The 16291-nt window shown below is 37.0% G+C and overlaps 2 protein-coding genes across 3 annotated transcripts in view; one reads left to right on the forward strand and one right to left on the reverse strand.

The window, feature by feature from the left end:
* LOC122059726 overlaps window positions 1-4064 on the forward strand; it is a 40597-nt gene extending 36533 nt beyond the window's left edge. For both annotated transcript variants that reach the window (XM_042622741.1, XM_042622749.1), the window contains 10 exons: window positions 12-108; window positions 195-264; window positions 353-529; window positions 645-767; window positions 1237-1320; window positions 1893-2077; window positions 2668-2806; window positions 2874-2933; window positions 3020-3091; window positions 3768-4064. In XM_042622741.1, coding sequence (XP_042478675.1) covers window positions 12-108; window positions 195-264; window positions 353-529; window positions 645-767; window positions 1237-1320; window positions 1893-2077; window positions 2668-2806; window positions 2874-2933; window positions 3020-3091; window positions 3768-3881 — 1121 coding nt within the window. In that variant the 3' untranslated portion in view covers window positions 3882-4064. The remainder of the gene's footprint in view (window positions 1-11; window positions 109-194; window positions 265-352; window positions 530-644; window positions 768-1236; window positions 1321-1892; window positions 2078-2667; window positions 2807-2873; window positions 2934-3019; window positions 3092-3767) is intronic.
* Window positions 4065-5390: 1326 nt separating this feature from the next.
* On the reverse strand, window positions 5391-11438 carry LOC122087911 (ABC transporter F family member 5-like). Its single transcript, XM_042657040.1, has 9 exons — window positions 10307-11438; window positions 9736-10077; window positions 8699-8842; window positions 8410-8589; window positions 8107-8262; window positions 6548-6649; window positions 6292-6420; window positions 5780-5884; window positions 5391-5659 (listed from the first exon to the last, which is right to left on the reverse strand). Exons 1-9 carry the CDS (start codon window positions 11186-11188, stop codon window positions 5564-5566), a joined length of 2136 nt encoding a protein of 711 aa, XP_042512974.1. The 5' UTR covers window positions 11189-11438; the 3' UTR covers window positions 5391-5563.
* Window positions 11439-16291: the final 4853 nt, after the last annotated feature.

The following is a 16291-nucleotide window of genomic DNA, read 5'->3' on the forward strand; positions in this document are numbered from 1 at the left end:
GTGGGGAACAGAGGCTGAGAAAATTGTTGGATGGGCTAGAAATCATTACCTATCAACCTGCCTTCTTCCATCTATAAAGGGCGAAAAGTTAAATGTACCCCGTGAAAGGTGAGAAAACTCTGCTACTTCTATACTGGTTGTCCCTGTTATCTGGTATGATCCGGAAGTTGATTGCTGTTGTCCTTCATGTGAAGCCTTGAAGTTGCATTTTTGAGGTTAAGGGAGCAGGAAATGATATCCACAAAACCCTCGCAAAATTTGAAGGTAGCTATTTCTATGTGGTTCACATTGCTAGTGCTTCCAGGATGCTTATCTTGGCCTCATCATTTGTAACACTCCTAATTTTTGGCAGAACCTTGCTAAGGATGAGTATGAAACCAACTTCGTTTCAGCAGTGGTTCCACCAGATGAAATTGGAGTCATGTTTGATGATGTTGGTGCCCTCGAAGATGTAAAAAGGACATTAAATGAACTTGTCATTCTTCCAATGAGGAGACCCGAGCTTTTCTCGCACGGAAACCTATTACGGGTATTTTTGTTTTCTTTTCTTTAGTGGGTGTAGTTTCTTGGTAGGTTGTTTTGAGTTTATAATTCCTAAGTTACAGTTTCCTGATTAAGTCATGATTGTGTGGAACTTATGACAGCCTTGCAAAGGGATATTACTATTCGGTCCTCCAGGAACTGGGAAAACCCTTCTTGCCAAAGCACTTGCAACAGAGGCAGGAGCCAATTTTGTTAGCATAACTGGTTCAACGCTTACATCAAAGGTACTCAGAAACTCTTGCATCTCCAGTGATAGCAGTTTTCTAAGGGATGCCATATTATTTGCTGCATGATCTCTGTAGCATGTAAAGCCCTTGTCAAAAGATCAGTATGTGCACTTTATTCTGAAGGTCTTAGGTCTATGGTTTTAATGTTGTTCCCTCATATTTTGTGGTCTAAATATTTTATAGCGGATCACTTATTTTACTAATTTTGCATCCTTCTCAGTTCTCACAATTTGGCACTACTAGGAGTCTAGGATCTGTATGTAGTGTAATATTAATTTTTAGTACGTTATAAAAAAAAAAAAATTGATGGGAACATGCATATTAGTGAAACTGTGTGATTGGCAAGTTTTAATTTCTTGTGGGAGTCAGGAAGTGCACAACTAGATGAGTTGGGCACTATTGATTATCAATATTATTCATAGCAGGTATATTAAATTTTTTTTTTCATGCTTTTGTTATGAATCAGTGGTTTGGAGATGCCGAAAAGCTTACAAAGGCCCTTTTCTCTTTTGCCAGCAGGCTGGCCCCTGTTATCATATTTGTTGATGAGGTGAGAATCTCTTGGATACTATTGAATAGAAGTGACTAAAAACGTGGATATATAGTTGCAATCATTTCATTTTGTTCAAACATTGTAAAGGAATTACCTGTCATCTGAACCTCTTTCCTCCCTCCATTTTTCATTTTTTAAGAAAGCTGGATAAGAACAGGAATGTGGTCAGAACTCAGAAGTGGGTCCAACCATCTAAGGTTATATGAAGTTACAAAAAATGCCACTAGGGTTTGTGGAATGTAGTGTTTGTTGTTTTATTTTTGGTACTTTATAGGCATTCAGCCTCCTTGGTCCACGTGACATTTATATTTTAAGATGAAATTGGACCCATGAGATTAGTATGGGTCATCTATCATGTATACCACACCCATGTCAGGCCATAGCGGTGGTGAACTTTAATGAGCTCACCAGGCTTGGTGAACGTTACCATGGTTATTTCTTTTAAATAGCACGTTTTGTGGCAAGTGCCATACCGACCCATCGTGATGGTTTTCTCAAAACCTGCAACATGTTTTCTCACTCATTAACTTCTTGGATGAAATTAATTCTCTGCCTTTGGATCCATTTAGATTGACAGTTTGCTTGGTGCCCGTGGTGGTGCTTTTGAGCACGAGGCAACTAGAAGGATGCGGAATGAATTTATGGCAGCTTGGGATGGGCTAAGGTCAAAAGAGAGTCAAAGAATTCTCATCCTTGGAGCCACTAATCGACCATTTGACCTAGATGATGCAGTCATCCGTCGATTGCCAAGGAGGTAATGTGCTTCAATAAGTTGCCCTCACTCTATTAAGTTATGGTTGCATTACAGATCATTGTTGCTATCTCTAAAAAGGAATGTTCTGAAGACCTAGTATGCATGCCAGGATGGGAGCCACTGCTTTAGAAGTTTTTCTTGGAGGATCTTCTTTGTTGTCTTTAGCATCTAGGTTATTAGGTTTCACTGAGATTGGCACTTAGATTTTGCAAGGGTTGTGGGCTATCGAGTCTGGAAACTCTGCAAGATACAGTTCAAGTGCAAATTGGCTGTTTCATTAAATATTGAAGAAGAAAGTGGTTAGGAAGTTTTTTTTTTTTTTTTTTTGGTGGGTGGGGGAGATGAGTAGTTAAGTACAGTTTCTTGTAAGTTGTGAATTGCATTCATGCATACATATGAGCAATGGCATAAGAATGCAATAAGGAACCAGATCTAATGCCTGTAGAGTCCAGTATAGTTTGATATTATTATTATTATCATTACTTTTTTAAGTTTTAGATTATTATTGTTGTTTTGTAGTTGTTCTTCTCCTTCTTATTATTATTTTAATACTTAGAAAATAAATTAAAGGATGTTGGCTCTGGATATAGGATATATGTCGACCTACCAGATGCTGAGAACCGGATGAAGATTCTGAGAATATTTCTTGCCAAAGAAAACCTTGAATCTGACTTCAGGTTTGATGAACTTGCCAATGCAACAGAAGGGTATTCAGGGAGTGATTTGAAGGTAATATGCTAATATTAGCCTTTCTGTGTAGTTTATGATGGGTTCTCATTGCCATCTTTTTGTGCAGAACCTTTGTGTTGCTGCAGCTTACAGGCCTGTCCAAGAACTTCTGGAAGAAGAGAAAAAGGTTTGAAGTTTTGGACTTGTTAGTTAGATACTGCTCTTTCTTCAAAATCAAATTTGTAAATTTGATATTTGATTCTCTCTCTTCAGGGGGGTGTGACCGATGCTGTTTCACTTCTAAGGCCGCTTAATTTGGATGATTTCATTGAGGCAAAATCTAAGGTATAGAAAATTTCTTCTCTTATGTACACTATATATTATATAATGCACCTCATGATATCTATGCAAAATTTGTCCCATATGGTTGGGGATTTGAATTAATTTCCAACTAATTGTCCATGTTATATTCCCTTTATGGTGAACCCAAATCCAATCCAACTGATTGCCTTCTCTGCGTGAGGATAAAGCTTAACCCTCCCTTGTAATTAAATTATGATACCGAAACTGAATGACCTATTTTACCGGTTTGATTGAAAATGGGTTCATGCAAAAAATCAACACATGCAAAGGAAGATTTCAGCCTCTTTTTACCCCGCCCCCCATGAATTGCTTATAGATCTTCAAATGATGAGAATTCCATCTTTCCTTTCTTTTTGTGATCTTAAAACCATTTTGGAGATTTTCTTCTCTGGCAAGCCTGTCAAAAGTACCGAGTATGCCTGTGTTCATTCAAACTAGGGTGATTGGGCGCTTAATTAAATTTCCATCTAGATGGCCATTTCTGCAAGAGGGCTTCATAGACCTTATGCAAGTTATGGCATACTCCTCTATCAGTTATATTTGTTTTCTAATGTTACAGAATTAGAATTCATGAGTAGCAGTTATGACTGACCCTACTCTTGCTATAGTTGCTGTGAAATCCGTGTCTAAAATTGATGCTTTTGACTTGTTTCATTAGGTTGGAGCATCGGTTTCTTATGATGCTACAAGCATGAATGAGCTAAGGAAATGGAATGAGCAGTATGGAGAAGGTGGTAGCAGGAGAAAATCTCCATTTGGCTTTGGCAACTAACATGATTTTTTTTTTCTTGTTTATTTTTTTAAGTTATTCTTGAAACAGAAGCCCCATGTAAACCGTGGAAAGCAATCTCTCTTGTTCCTGTTTCGTGAGAGGGTTGGCCCTGTAAGTTATTATTTGTAATCCAGCATTCCTTTTTATGATAATAAGAATGTTTGGTGTACATTTGAGTTAAAACTACACCCAGGAATTTTAGTCTTGATGTTCATTCTCTATGGTTTAATGTAACATGAGAATTTTGGAGCTCCTAACCGTCACATGATCAAGTGATGAATCAAAAGGTTATTCTTTCCCTTTATTATATCAAGGAAATCCGATCTGATGTTTTTTTTTTTTTTCTTTTTCACCAGTTGATGCTGGCTTGTCCAATGCCTGCTCTATGGTAGTCCTTCACCCTCGTATATTTTTTCCCTGGCCATCACCCTAAAAATGTCCGAAGGCATCATCAATCTTGTGGGCACGGGTGTGGTGGACAACCATAACTAGTCTGAGAGAGGAAGGGAGAACTGTTGTGCAGGTTTGGCACACACCACTTCATAGTTCATTTTAAATGATGGAAGAAAGAATGCTACCTATGCTTAGACAATGGATATGAAAAGATTGCGTTGCCCCATGCTGTAGGTGTTTATCTGTGCCTTCCCATTGGCCACGTCTGCTAATGTATACCTGTTGCTGCGTAGGGTTTTCTTGCCCTTAATTTATATTTCCTTTTTATAACCTCTGTAGTTTGATAAGTCCATTATCCCGCCTGTCACTTAAAATGATATTCTCTCGACTCCTTGGCTTCCTTCTTCTGCGTGGTTAAGCTAGCTCAAACCCTGTCCCCTACCAGAAAAAACACCCGTTCTCTCAGCTTATATAAATTAGAGCTCTCCTAGTCCTAGGTTACCTTTAATATATTCTTTTCTTATACCTTTTATTACAAATATACCTATTTTAATTACATTATTTTGTTTATACGACTTACCAATTTTTTTTTGCTTATACGTTGTTTCTTACTTTCTTTATTATTGGTCTATTATTGTGTTTATGTTTGGGTCAAAAATAAGATTTTGGGAGGGGTATTGATAGAAAACGGCCGCTGTTGGAATTTTTCACCATCAAAATCAAAACATTTTTTAATAAAAATGCAAGATTCATCCTCACGGAGGTCGCACATTCCATGGATCATCTAGACACTCTCTCCGTCGGAGTTCGAAGAGTGATATCACTCTCTTGACTCGGTGAGGCTGTTTCTTGGGGTGATGGTAAAAACTTGGCCTCCCCGAAAAAGGCACGGTTTAAATCTGAGGGCAGCTACTTAGGGTGAAAAAATGATTAAACTCAGAGCTGATTGCAGACCACCGTTCAATAGAAGATATGGTCATATATATTTGAACACTTAGGTGATCAATGAATAAATTATTCTTGCAAGTTCATACCTGTTGGATTTGTGAAAATGGTTACATATGGCTTCTAAGCAATCCATCACAAACGGTAGAAAGTTTGGATAAAGCAGCACCCTTGAAAGAACTTGCTTTACTCCCATTTTTAGTAAATGGATGATTAATATAACATACTTCTGTAATATACACATGGATGACAGTAACAACTCATGGGCGGCTACTTTACCTTTACAACAAAGGGTTAATTAGAAGGTCGGGTTTTGTTCACAATAACCAGAGAAAGAATGTTCATCAATTCCATCGTTTTGCATTTTTCAGACCTTTTGACTTTGCTTTTGCTTGCTGAAATGCCATCATTCTCTGTTTCTTCCGGGCTTCCTTCTCCGCCTGCGTTTGCAAATTAAAAATATAATTTCAGCATTTTCCATGTTACTTCTCCGCATACTGATTCATTTTTCTATTTATCTCAACATTGAGGTTTTCCAAATAAGTGAATCACATATTTACCTTGGACAATTTAGACTTGGCTTTTATTTTAGGGGCTTTCTCCTCAAGCTCTGCCTCACGTTCAAGTTCCCTTTGTCTAGCATCAAGGTTCTTTTCTAGATAATACTGTGAATGCAAAATAAATCAATATAATAAGAAGATTGTAACATTGACAATAGGGCAATGGAAACTTCGGGCAGATGATAATATTATCAAAGTCCAAAAGGGAATATATAAGTAGCTAAAAATTGATATAAGCACTACGAAGTGTGGACAGAGAACATGCACTTCATGCCGGTAGTCGACATGTTCTTGCAAGAGATCCTTCAGCAAAAGAGTCGAACTGATAAGAGACATTAGTCTATTGGATCTAATTTCCATCACTTCTCATTTTCTATCCATTCTAAAGAACGAAAATAAATTCAATAGAATAACTTTTCCATTCCTCACATCTAGCGTGAAATTTCTCAAGAAGATGATGACATACAATTCCATTAAAGAAAATAAAAGTTAGCATAATGAGACACACTTACATTGTAGTCGCCTGCATAGTCTTGTAAATTGTTGTCCTTAACCTCCACTACCCTATTAACTATTTGCTTTATGAAGTATCGATCATGAGAAACAGTGATAACAGTGCCATTGTATTCCGATATTGCCTCCTGTTGGAGAATCAGATTTCTCAGCAATTTTCCAATATTTTCCTATTTTTTCTGTGCATATTTGAATAAACCAATAAGAGAATAAATAGTATTATGGTGGGGAAAACTCAACCAGGGAAAAGAATACCTCAAGCATCTCTTTTGATGGAATATCCAAGTGGTTGGTTGGTTCATCCAATACCAGTACGGTAGATGGCTTAACCATGAACTTGCAAAAAGCAAGTCTTGCCTACACCAGTTGGCCAAGAAGACAAATTTTGAAGTTTAACAACTTGTAAAATGAAGAAAAGACAATGCACATAAAACGCAAAGGAATCAATTACAAGACAACAGTTACTAAAAGGATCCGATAAAATTGATACACAAATGCAGTTCATCACAAACTCTATTATCATCAAACGCAAAAGATTTCTGATACACTAATAACTAAGCAACCAGAATTACACACACAATCCTGAACCAGCCATTAACCAGAAAAACTACTGGCTACCTCACTCTTTCTCTATTATATAGCTACCAGTTGATATCATAGAGAGCCATCGGTGAGATTTCAAACATGACACAGGACACTCTTAAGTACTCTCTTTCATTTCTTCCTTCTGAAATTCATCTTTAAAAACTTCGGAAAACATTTTTGTGATAGAAACATGAAAACTAGGAACATGAAGTGATAAGGTTTGGTAACTGATACACTTTATTTCCTGATCAATACTTTTCCTGGCAAGGAATGCAGTGTTGATAACTTATAGTTAAAATAGCATGGATTTCACCATATTATGTTAAGTTTGTCTCGAATTCTTAACCCGTTTTGAAGATTGACCCGATCCGACATATTTTGGTGGCGACCCGAATGGGAATTTTTCTGAGATCTGTGATGGAAGCAGAGGGCTTGGGCCGATAGGCCCAAGCCCGGAGCCCATCACTGATCTCGTATGGGGGTGCGGGGGAACCGCTATTTGGAGTATATATATATATATAATGTATTGTTGCTTGTTGAGAGTCATTGTATTCTAGGGTTTTTCACGAAGCTAGGGTTTCAGGGCGAGTTCTTCTTCGCCGCTGCTAGATTATAATCCTTCTTCTACATAGTGAATCATCTTCTTCTTCGCCCGAGGACGTAGCACACCACCCTGGTGTGTGAACCTCGTTAAATCTCTGTGTCGTACGGATCTATTGTCTCTCTTTATTCGTGTTTCTTGGTGTTTGATCTAACATATTATATACCAAAAGTGTTTGGCATTTTACAGTTCTTTCAATTTTCCAGGCAGGTCTCCAAGGAAGTTGCTTTTGCCTCTGGAAAAAACATAAACTCGCACACATTTCTTATATAAAAGAAAATGAGAACTTCTAATATCAAGAACCAAGTAGGATATGTTTATAAAATATCCAAATGAGCACAAAGATTGATTAAATATTTCTTCATGTGGTTATGCCATCAACTACCAAACAAAATTTAACTGGATAAAACCAAAGATGGGAACAGCATCGCAATTTACAATTTTCCTTTCATCTCATTTTGCTAACAAAAAGGTCAAACTAACATAGATGGTCTTTACTATAGAAATGGAAAAGGAAATGGTGCAGGAATCAATCAGTAGGCAACAAGAAGCAATATTTGACCACGGGTCACTCAAAGCTAGTGATGCAAAAAAGAGACGTGCCATTCGGTTCAGTATCAAAAATTACCTTTTCACCACCGCTCAGAAGGGAAACCTTCCTATCAAGCATGTCTGATTTGAAATTACAACGACCTAAGAGTCCTTTTATATCATCAAGTCTCCAATCCTCCGCAACTTGTTCCACTGTTTCTAGCACTGTTTTGTCCAAATCAAGTGCTTCAGCCTGAAACCAAAAACAGAGAAATCTCAGTCGTTAATAAACAACTAAAATGAAAGACAGTGAAACTTGGATATGTGCATTTATTACTAAAACCAACACTCTACTGACGCACCAAATGATGGAAATACACCGGTGCTTAAAATGACCAACCTGGTTCTGCTCAAAATAGTTTGGGAGAACATTATGCTCCCCAATCAGAACGTCCCCACCTCTCGGCTTCTCCAATCCCATTATCAATTTAAGTAGCGTACTCTTTCCACATCCATTTGGGCCAATGATAGCAATTTTCTCACCCCTCTGAATATTAAGGTTGGCCTTCTTAAAAAGAACCTGATAAGAAAATGCAAACGAAGATACCTAAGATCAAGATGGCACAGTAATTAAGTAACACATCATTAGTATAATATTGTTCTTCATAATGTAAAGTACACCAACCAACCTTATCCCCATAACCAAATTCCAGGTTCTTGATTGTTATCACAGATAATCCACTTCTACCACGCTCTGGGAATCTGAACCTGATTTGTTTCCGCTGGAACGGTTTCTCAATTTGCTGCTCACCTTCTTGAAGTTTATCCAGTTTCTGTAATCACAAAGGCATTCCAGAAACTGTTTGTTAAAATCATGGAACATAATGAAAAGTTAGTTTGCATGACAGAAGAGTAGAGAATCAGATTATGTGATACTTAGAATACACAGTACAATGCTAAATATTAACAATCTAGAATACCAAGAGAATAATTTGTTAGCAGTGACAGTTTTGTAGGAGAAGAAATGAATTAAGATCCCAACTAATATCTAGGAAAGTTTAGTTTAGGTTTGAAGGTTACATAAGAAATAACAGGCACAATTTAGCGATAATGAACTCCAGATAATCATATTTTAAAAAAAAAAAAATTCCACCAAAGAGAACAGATATTCAATTTCAAAACAAGCAGTAGTTCAAGTTGCAAAATTGTATCAAGGTAAAGACTAAGGGTTGGAAAAGAAAGTATCAGGCACCACATCTGTAGTAAGCACAGCACAATTACAAATTGACACAAATCTGACCTACTAACATCATTTCAGCTCAGTGTCCCTCTAATTTCTTTGCTACAGAAGAAAGTGGGTCTCTACTAAAGAACCAGAGTAACACGAAAAAGATCTCTCATTGGAAAGAATTCCATGCAGTTGGTCACTACATTAAAGGACTAAGCATCATCATGAAGATTAAATAATAAAGAAAAAACAGACTTCCTAAATGATTTTTCAAACTTAGAAAGCTTCAGTTGAAAATTTAAATACCATTTCTAGTCGTGATTGAACAGTAAATTCTATTGTTAGAACTGCACATCAAATTGCAATTGGTCAAGAAGTTCGTTCTTTTGGTAGAACTCAATGCCACAGATTTCATTTTTTTGTATTCTGGAAAAGAGAAAAAAAAAAGGTTCATTTTGCTGTTATCTTTTGTTTTTCTTTCTGGGGATTTCAATATACCTTTTCTGCACTGGATGCACGGCCAGAATTTGCTCCAGCACTTAACCTATTTATCATGTCTTTGGTATTCCCAATTTCCTTCTGCTGCTTCTCCCATGCAGCATTCTGAGCTTCTATCCAGGCTGCCTTCGCAACAACATATTCAGAATAATTTCCCACATATGTTCTGGATACACCCATATCAGTTTCCACAATCTTTGTACACAATTGATCAAGGAAAGCTCTGTCATGAGATATCATGACCATAGGTACGTTCTGCTTTTTCAGGTAACCTTCAAGCCACTCTATCGTGTCAAGATCAAGGTGATTAGTGGGCTCATCCAGAAGTAACAAATCAGGCTCCTGCAGGTTGGAAAATTTTGATTAACAATGATAGCAGTATATAAACAGAAGGACAAAATTTCTCAGAATGAACTTTGAGCGACATTAAAGCAAATAATTGGACAGATTGAAAGAAGACTGATAAATAGTTACATAGAATAACACACAAGCATCAGACTTGAATTCTCATTTACTACTAACTGTAACTCGATGTTCAACACCTAAGTATTTAAATCAAACATAAAAGTACCTGAAGTAGGATTTTCCCCAGCGACATCCTCATTTGCCATCCACTACTGAACGACGCCACCAACCGGTCAGAATCTTCTGGCGAAAACCCAAGCTCGGGCATCATTTTGTTGATCTTCACTTCCACCACGTCTAAATTAACGGCTTGCGCTCGCCTCTGAAGCAAATCCAATTCATCGAGAAGCCTCCCCATGAACGCCAAGTCTTCAGCCGAGTTCTCAAGCGCATTCTGGACTTTCTCTATCCTCCCAGCGATTTCCATCTCCTCCTTGAACGCACTCATGAACTCCTCTTTCACCGTTCTGCTCAGAGAAACCTCGAATTCTTGACTCAGAAACGCAATCTTCATGTTCGATTTGGCCTTAATCACATTTCCCGAATCGGGTTCCTCTTGCCCTGCGATAATCCTCAATTGGGTCGTCTTTCCAGCACCATTAACGCCGACTAATCCTACTTTCTCCCCCTTCTTAACTTCCCAGCTCACGTCCTTGAGGACAGTCACTCCTTTGTAGGTTTTACTAATATTTTCTAATCTAACGCCAGAGGAAACACTCGAAGCACCACTGTTCGAATGTTTGTTAGTTCGGTTCTGCTTATAACCATCGCCCGAAGTCTCCGAGAAGAGAGACTCTCTATCTTCAACGGTATTGTCAGCTACAGACGTTTCGACAGCAACCGCAGAAACCCTCATCTTCCTGTTTCTAGGGTTAAATAAGGTTCTAAGTTTAACAAACTCATCAGTTCTTCTCCTGGTCTGAATTTGTGAGGCCATAATTGGGAAGGAACGAGGTCGGATACTGGTTCTTCGAGTATCTAAAAATGCTGAACCAGTGAACAAACTCGATCGGAGATCAACGCATTGAAGCTTACCAGCTAAACCCATGTTGTCTTCTAGAACTGTAGCACCAAAAATTCAACAAAAACTAGTCCTAATTTCTCGATAAATATCGGAATCGAAGATTAAAAAATTGGGTTTTTGGGAGATTAATGAGGATTGAGAAATGAAGATGAACTGAGACAATAGAATCTAGAATCTAGATATGAAGGTGAATTGGGGCATCTCGAATTTCCCTCTTAACTCTGTAGTCGCGGAGAAACTCTCAGTGCACTAAACACCATGGGAAAACGAAGAAGACAAATATAGGTTTTCGTATTTATAGCAACGAATCTGAAATGATGTTTTCCCTATTTTTCACTAAAGAACCCTAATTTTGGATTAAATTACGAAGACTCCCTATTTTATGCCATCGGGGCATTTTTTTTTTTTTTTTTTTTTTTTTTTGATCATCAGGGCATTAAGATGGGAATCCACATCTTATGTAGCAAACAATGATATGCGGTGAGCATCGGCTTGCTATGAGTATTTCACCCAATATTTATTACACCGATGTAATCACTGTAGATGATTTTCACACTTAAGATGCAAGGAAAGAGAGAGTCTTGATAATATTCATCTCAAGTTAGTGAACATTGATATGTTCACAAAATCATAATTTTCTAAATTTCAAAATCAAAAGTGAAACGAATCAATTTGCTTGTATTTGGTTGATATTCGGTTTCTATATTTGGTTTCATTTGGTTAATACATTGTCTTGATAATCCAGTTTAAGTGAAATTAATCTATTGAAATAAAAAAAATAAAAATAAAAAACCTAAGGGGGTAGCACAGTTGGTGAGCTATGAATTTGGTACAAATCGTAAACTTTGACATCTTAAGTTTGACTCCCACTAAGCACACCTTGAGCCACTCACATGGGGGTGTTTAGTAAAAAAAATCCACAATATTAAATCTGGTACTTTCAACCATTTTTACACAATTCAATGAAAAACCCCATTATTGGTAATTTCACAAAATTAGATAACAGGCATATGATTGTAAGGTTAAGTATTTAGGTTTGACATATATGGGTTATATTTGATTTAGTTGGATTCAAACTGAAATCAAATTCGTATGAACTTTCAATTTTCAAAATCAAAACGAGTAAAAAAATTTCAATTCAATCTGGTTCCTTTTTAAACGATCGGATTTCAATTCTAAATTGGCACGCTTACCCATTATGTCAATATACGTTTTATCTCATAAAGGGTATTATCTCTTTAATCTAACAATGTGAACCCATGGAATACCAGCATCCATACCACCATTAATTAACATCTATCTCCTCTTCCCCTCTCCAACACTAACATTGTAGAGAACCCTCTCCTTTTCTTTACCTTTGAATTATGATTTGACCTACATTATATATTTTTATTGGGCTAAAATTTTACAGTAAAATAGGAAGATGATTTTCTACAACATGGATCCACCCAATTCTCATAATTTCTTATCACATGGCAATTGGTGAAGCAACTAATTTTATTTTATTTTGGTGCATATAGTCTATTAGGATTGGCAGCTCAACTCAAGAAAGGGTGGTCAAGCGGTGCAGAGCATTGTTAGTAAAATACACATATTATACACATATAATATGCGCATTTGAACGTTTAATTCAAAAGTTCGTAATTTGGGGTATCAATCCAAAAAAATTGTTTAACACACGGATTTTAAAGATAACCGTATTACACGCAAATAATACTCGTATAATACGTTACATGCTCAACAAAACTTTTGGATTTGAAAAAAAAATTTGAGATTAACCCAAATTGGTCAAATCTCAATTCCCAACCATTGTCTTCTATCAAGAACCCTAATCGGTCAAAATTATAACCCTTCTTCTTCCCTCATCTAAGTGAACCAAAAAAAAAGGAGGAACCCTTGCCCCAGCGACCCCTTCTCCTCCATCTCCTTTCTCGGCGGCCAAGGACCGAGGGCGATAAGACATCAATACCCCATGCTCTCATTCTCTTCTCCATTTATCTTCCCATCGATTGTTGAAAACTCAATCAACCCTTCTTCTTCTCCATTTTTCTTCTCATTGGTAGTTGAAAATCCAATCGAGGGCGATTGCATTTGCAAATAATTTTTAACGAGAAGCAAGAAATATTCAAAAGAGATGATTCACATGGACAAAGATGGCAAAGGACGGGATTCTCCAAAAGGGGTTGAAATGAAAATCTTTCTAGAAAATTTAGCATTCAATCGCTATTTGAATTGGACCTACAATTATTTACAAACATAATTGCAGGCGGACAATGTGAAGAATTAGAAAAAGGGAAAGGACACAAGTGTTCTCCTCCCTCTGTTATTGCAATACTGCATCTGAGAAATCAAAGGAGTTGAAAGGAGGAGGTTATTGAGCCTTAAAATTGATCCGTGACAGGTCTTATATTGTACCCCCATGGAAATTTCAAGAAAATCCAAGCACATCTCTAGGATGAACGATTGCAAACACTTATTCTCCATCTTCTTAAACCTTATTTTCATACCAAGAAAAATAAGAGAACATGTAAAAGTTACGAAATGACATGAAGTTTGATTCTCCTCTTAGTTCTTTCTACCATATCCTTTTTAGGGGGTCAAATTTAATTAATATTAAATGTGAAAAATCAAAAGAATGGAATATGATTTCAAATTGAAAAATCAGATTGGATTTTGGGGTCTATAAAACACATGATAGATTAGAATTTAGTTTCAAACAACCATTTTTAGTCCCGGATTTTTACAAAGCAACCATATTAAATACGTATCGTATTATTACAGTATGCATTTTATTGCACCAGATTTTTTAAAATATATTATTATCCTATGGTCCATTTAATTGCCGTATGTATCTATTTTCGTATTATTGCCTTCTCCAAACTTACTAACTATGATGCAGGGTATGAGTGGAAAATACAGAATGTTACATTTGTTGGGGGAAGAGTCGAAGAAGCAACCTCTCGTGAACTTAGGCCCCTGGTAATTGGTAAGTGATGCTTCCCCGTGAAGCTACTATGTTCACCAATTTTCGTTAATTTTATGTTAACATTATCCTTATTATTATTATTATTATTTTTTTTTTTTCTGGTGGACGAAAAGGTACAAAATGACATTTTCGTTATTTTGGAAATGAGAAAGGGCATTTGTGTTGTGGAGGCCTTAATATTTTACGTGGCCAAGGAAAAAGAGGATAATCTGTGTTTGGGTGGTGGAGACATGAGGGAGAGCCGCCACATTCGTTTATGAAAAAGTTGTGTGGTGGCCATAAGAAAGAGAGCTCTGTTTTTAATTTTTGCCGGTTGGACTACAAGGGGGAAGAGATCATTTAAGAAAATGATTTGTCCCTTTAGTTTTGTGCCACGTGTGTTTTAATTGTGAAGTTCTCCTAGCTCCATGCAATCAAATACGACAAACAAAATGGGATCAACCAAAAAAAAAAAAAGACAAAACAAAACAGGAATTCTATGCAATCGAACCATAAATTCGGGTTAGGGTGAACATGGGTTGGGCCGGGTTTTTTAAAACTGTTCAACCCTAGGTCCTCAAAATTTAACTTAAGTCTAATCCAACCTTTGGCCTTCAAAATTTAACCTAAGCCCTACTCAATCCTATCAAGTTCATGTCCCAACCCAACCTTACTAGGTTTATGCCAACTCAACTCGACCCTAATTGACACTGATAGGGTCGGATGATTGACCCTGATTTTTGTTAGGGTCAGTCGGTCAGGTTCACCATGATTATCTTTGTTTTTGCCATTTTGTGTGTAAAAAAAAAAACAAATAATAGAGTGAGTGAGAGAAGAAGAGGGGAATTACAGAGAAAACTCTTACCTGACTTAATTGGTAAATAATATAGTGTGGGGCATGTGAGCAAAGAAGTCTGGTTACAATAGAATATCTCTACTCTAAAAATCAGGGTTGGGCAGGATTTGGGTTGGTTAGTGCTTTTTACCTTGACCCGTCCTTAGGATTAGAAATCTTAGCCCAAACCTTGTTTGGGCTCAGGATGAGTTCCAACCATCAAGGCCAAATGTCCACTCCTAAATTTAGGGTTTGAACGAGTGAAATTGATTTTACTTCTGACTCAGATCAATCAAAATTGATTAGATTTTATCCTAACCCTAAAAATGCAACATGGGTTGATTGCTCCATATCAAGAGGAATTAGGATCCGGCTCGCCGATTTAGATCTGAGCATGAGTTTTAAAACCCGGCATATATGGCCATTGGACCAGAAACATTGACTTGGGAATTGGGATCACCTACCCAAATTGGTGTGGCATGCCGATTCCCCCAACACTGGCATTGTGGAGAATCGTCTCCCTTTCCTTTATATTTCCAGCCACACATTGTTTCAATTATTTCCCAAAAATTATATATTTTTACATAAGGGGGGAAAATATATCTGAGCTATTGTTGTATAGCTCCTCCTATCTCTCTCCTCCCAGCATTCCCTTTCTTCCTCCCCATTGATGAATGATGAACTGTAACCCACCCCCTTAATTGGTGGCTTCTTCAAAATACTAGCTTAGAGAATCTTCTCCCTTTTATCTTGTAGAGAGAGAGAGAGAGAGAGAGAGAGAGAGAGAGAGAGAGAGAAGCTACCAGGTTGTGTGGCCTTATGCTAGTATGAGGGCCAATGGAAGAACACATTGATGTATTGCCAACAAGGGGTAGGATAGTCATTTGCCACCATTGTATCTGCGTGCAGGAGCGTACGACCAAATAGCACTCTTTTCTCCTACATTTTTTCTGAAGTTTTATTTTCATTTTTTGAAATAGTTAATTAAAATTTAACTGTACCAAAAAAAAATCAAATTTAATTGAAACTAAACGTATAGGCTCTACTTGACCATGAATTTTTTATTAATATTATTACAGAAAAATTAAACGATGAGAATGTATTCTTCATTAGTATAGCTAAGGGTGTCAAAGTTTAGTAGAAACTGGTTGAATTCCATGGAAAAATGGTCGATTCAACCTAGATCAAATCAAACCCTTATTGTTTGGTTTTGCGAATTGGGTTTTTATTGAACCATAAAACTGAAACCAAAAGGAACCGACTGAATGCATCAATACTTATATGGCAAATCTTGGTTTTCATTTCCCAAACTGGGGTTTTTTTTTTT

This window comes from Macadamia integrifolia, chromosome 2, assembly GCF_013358625.1.
Source record: "Macadamia integrifolia cultivar HAES 741 chromosome 2, SCU_Mint_v3, whole genome shotgun sequence".
Taxonomy (NCBI): Eukaryota; Viridiplantae; Streptophyta; class Magnoliopsida; order Proteales; family Proteaceae; genus Macadamia; species Macadamia integrifolia.

Bases quoted from the DNA above. Each gene is read 5' to 3' on its own strand.
- LOC122087911 (XM_042657040.1), bottom strand. From the start codon at position 11,188: ATGGGTTTAGCTGGTAAGCTTCAATGCGTTGATCTCCGATCGAGTTTG. The intron at 6,421-6,547 runs GTATTCTTTTCC...ATTCTCCAACAG, and splicing joins CATCAAAAGAGATGCTTGAG to GAGGCAATATCGGAATACAA. The intron at 5,660-5,779 runs GTAAATATGTGA...TTGCAAACGCAG, and splicing joins CCAAGTCTAAATTGTCCAAG to GCGGAGAAGGAAGCCCGGAA.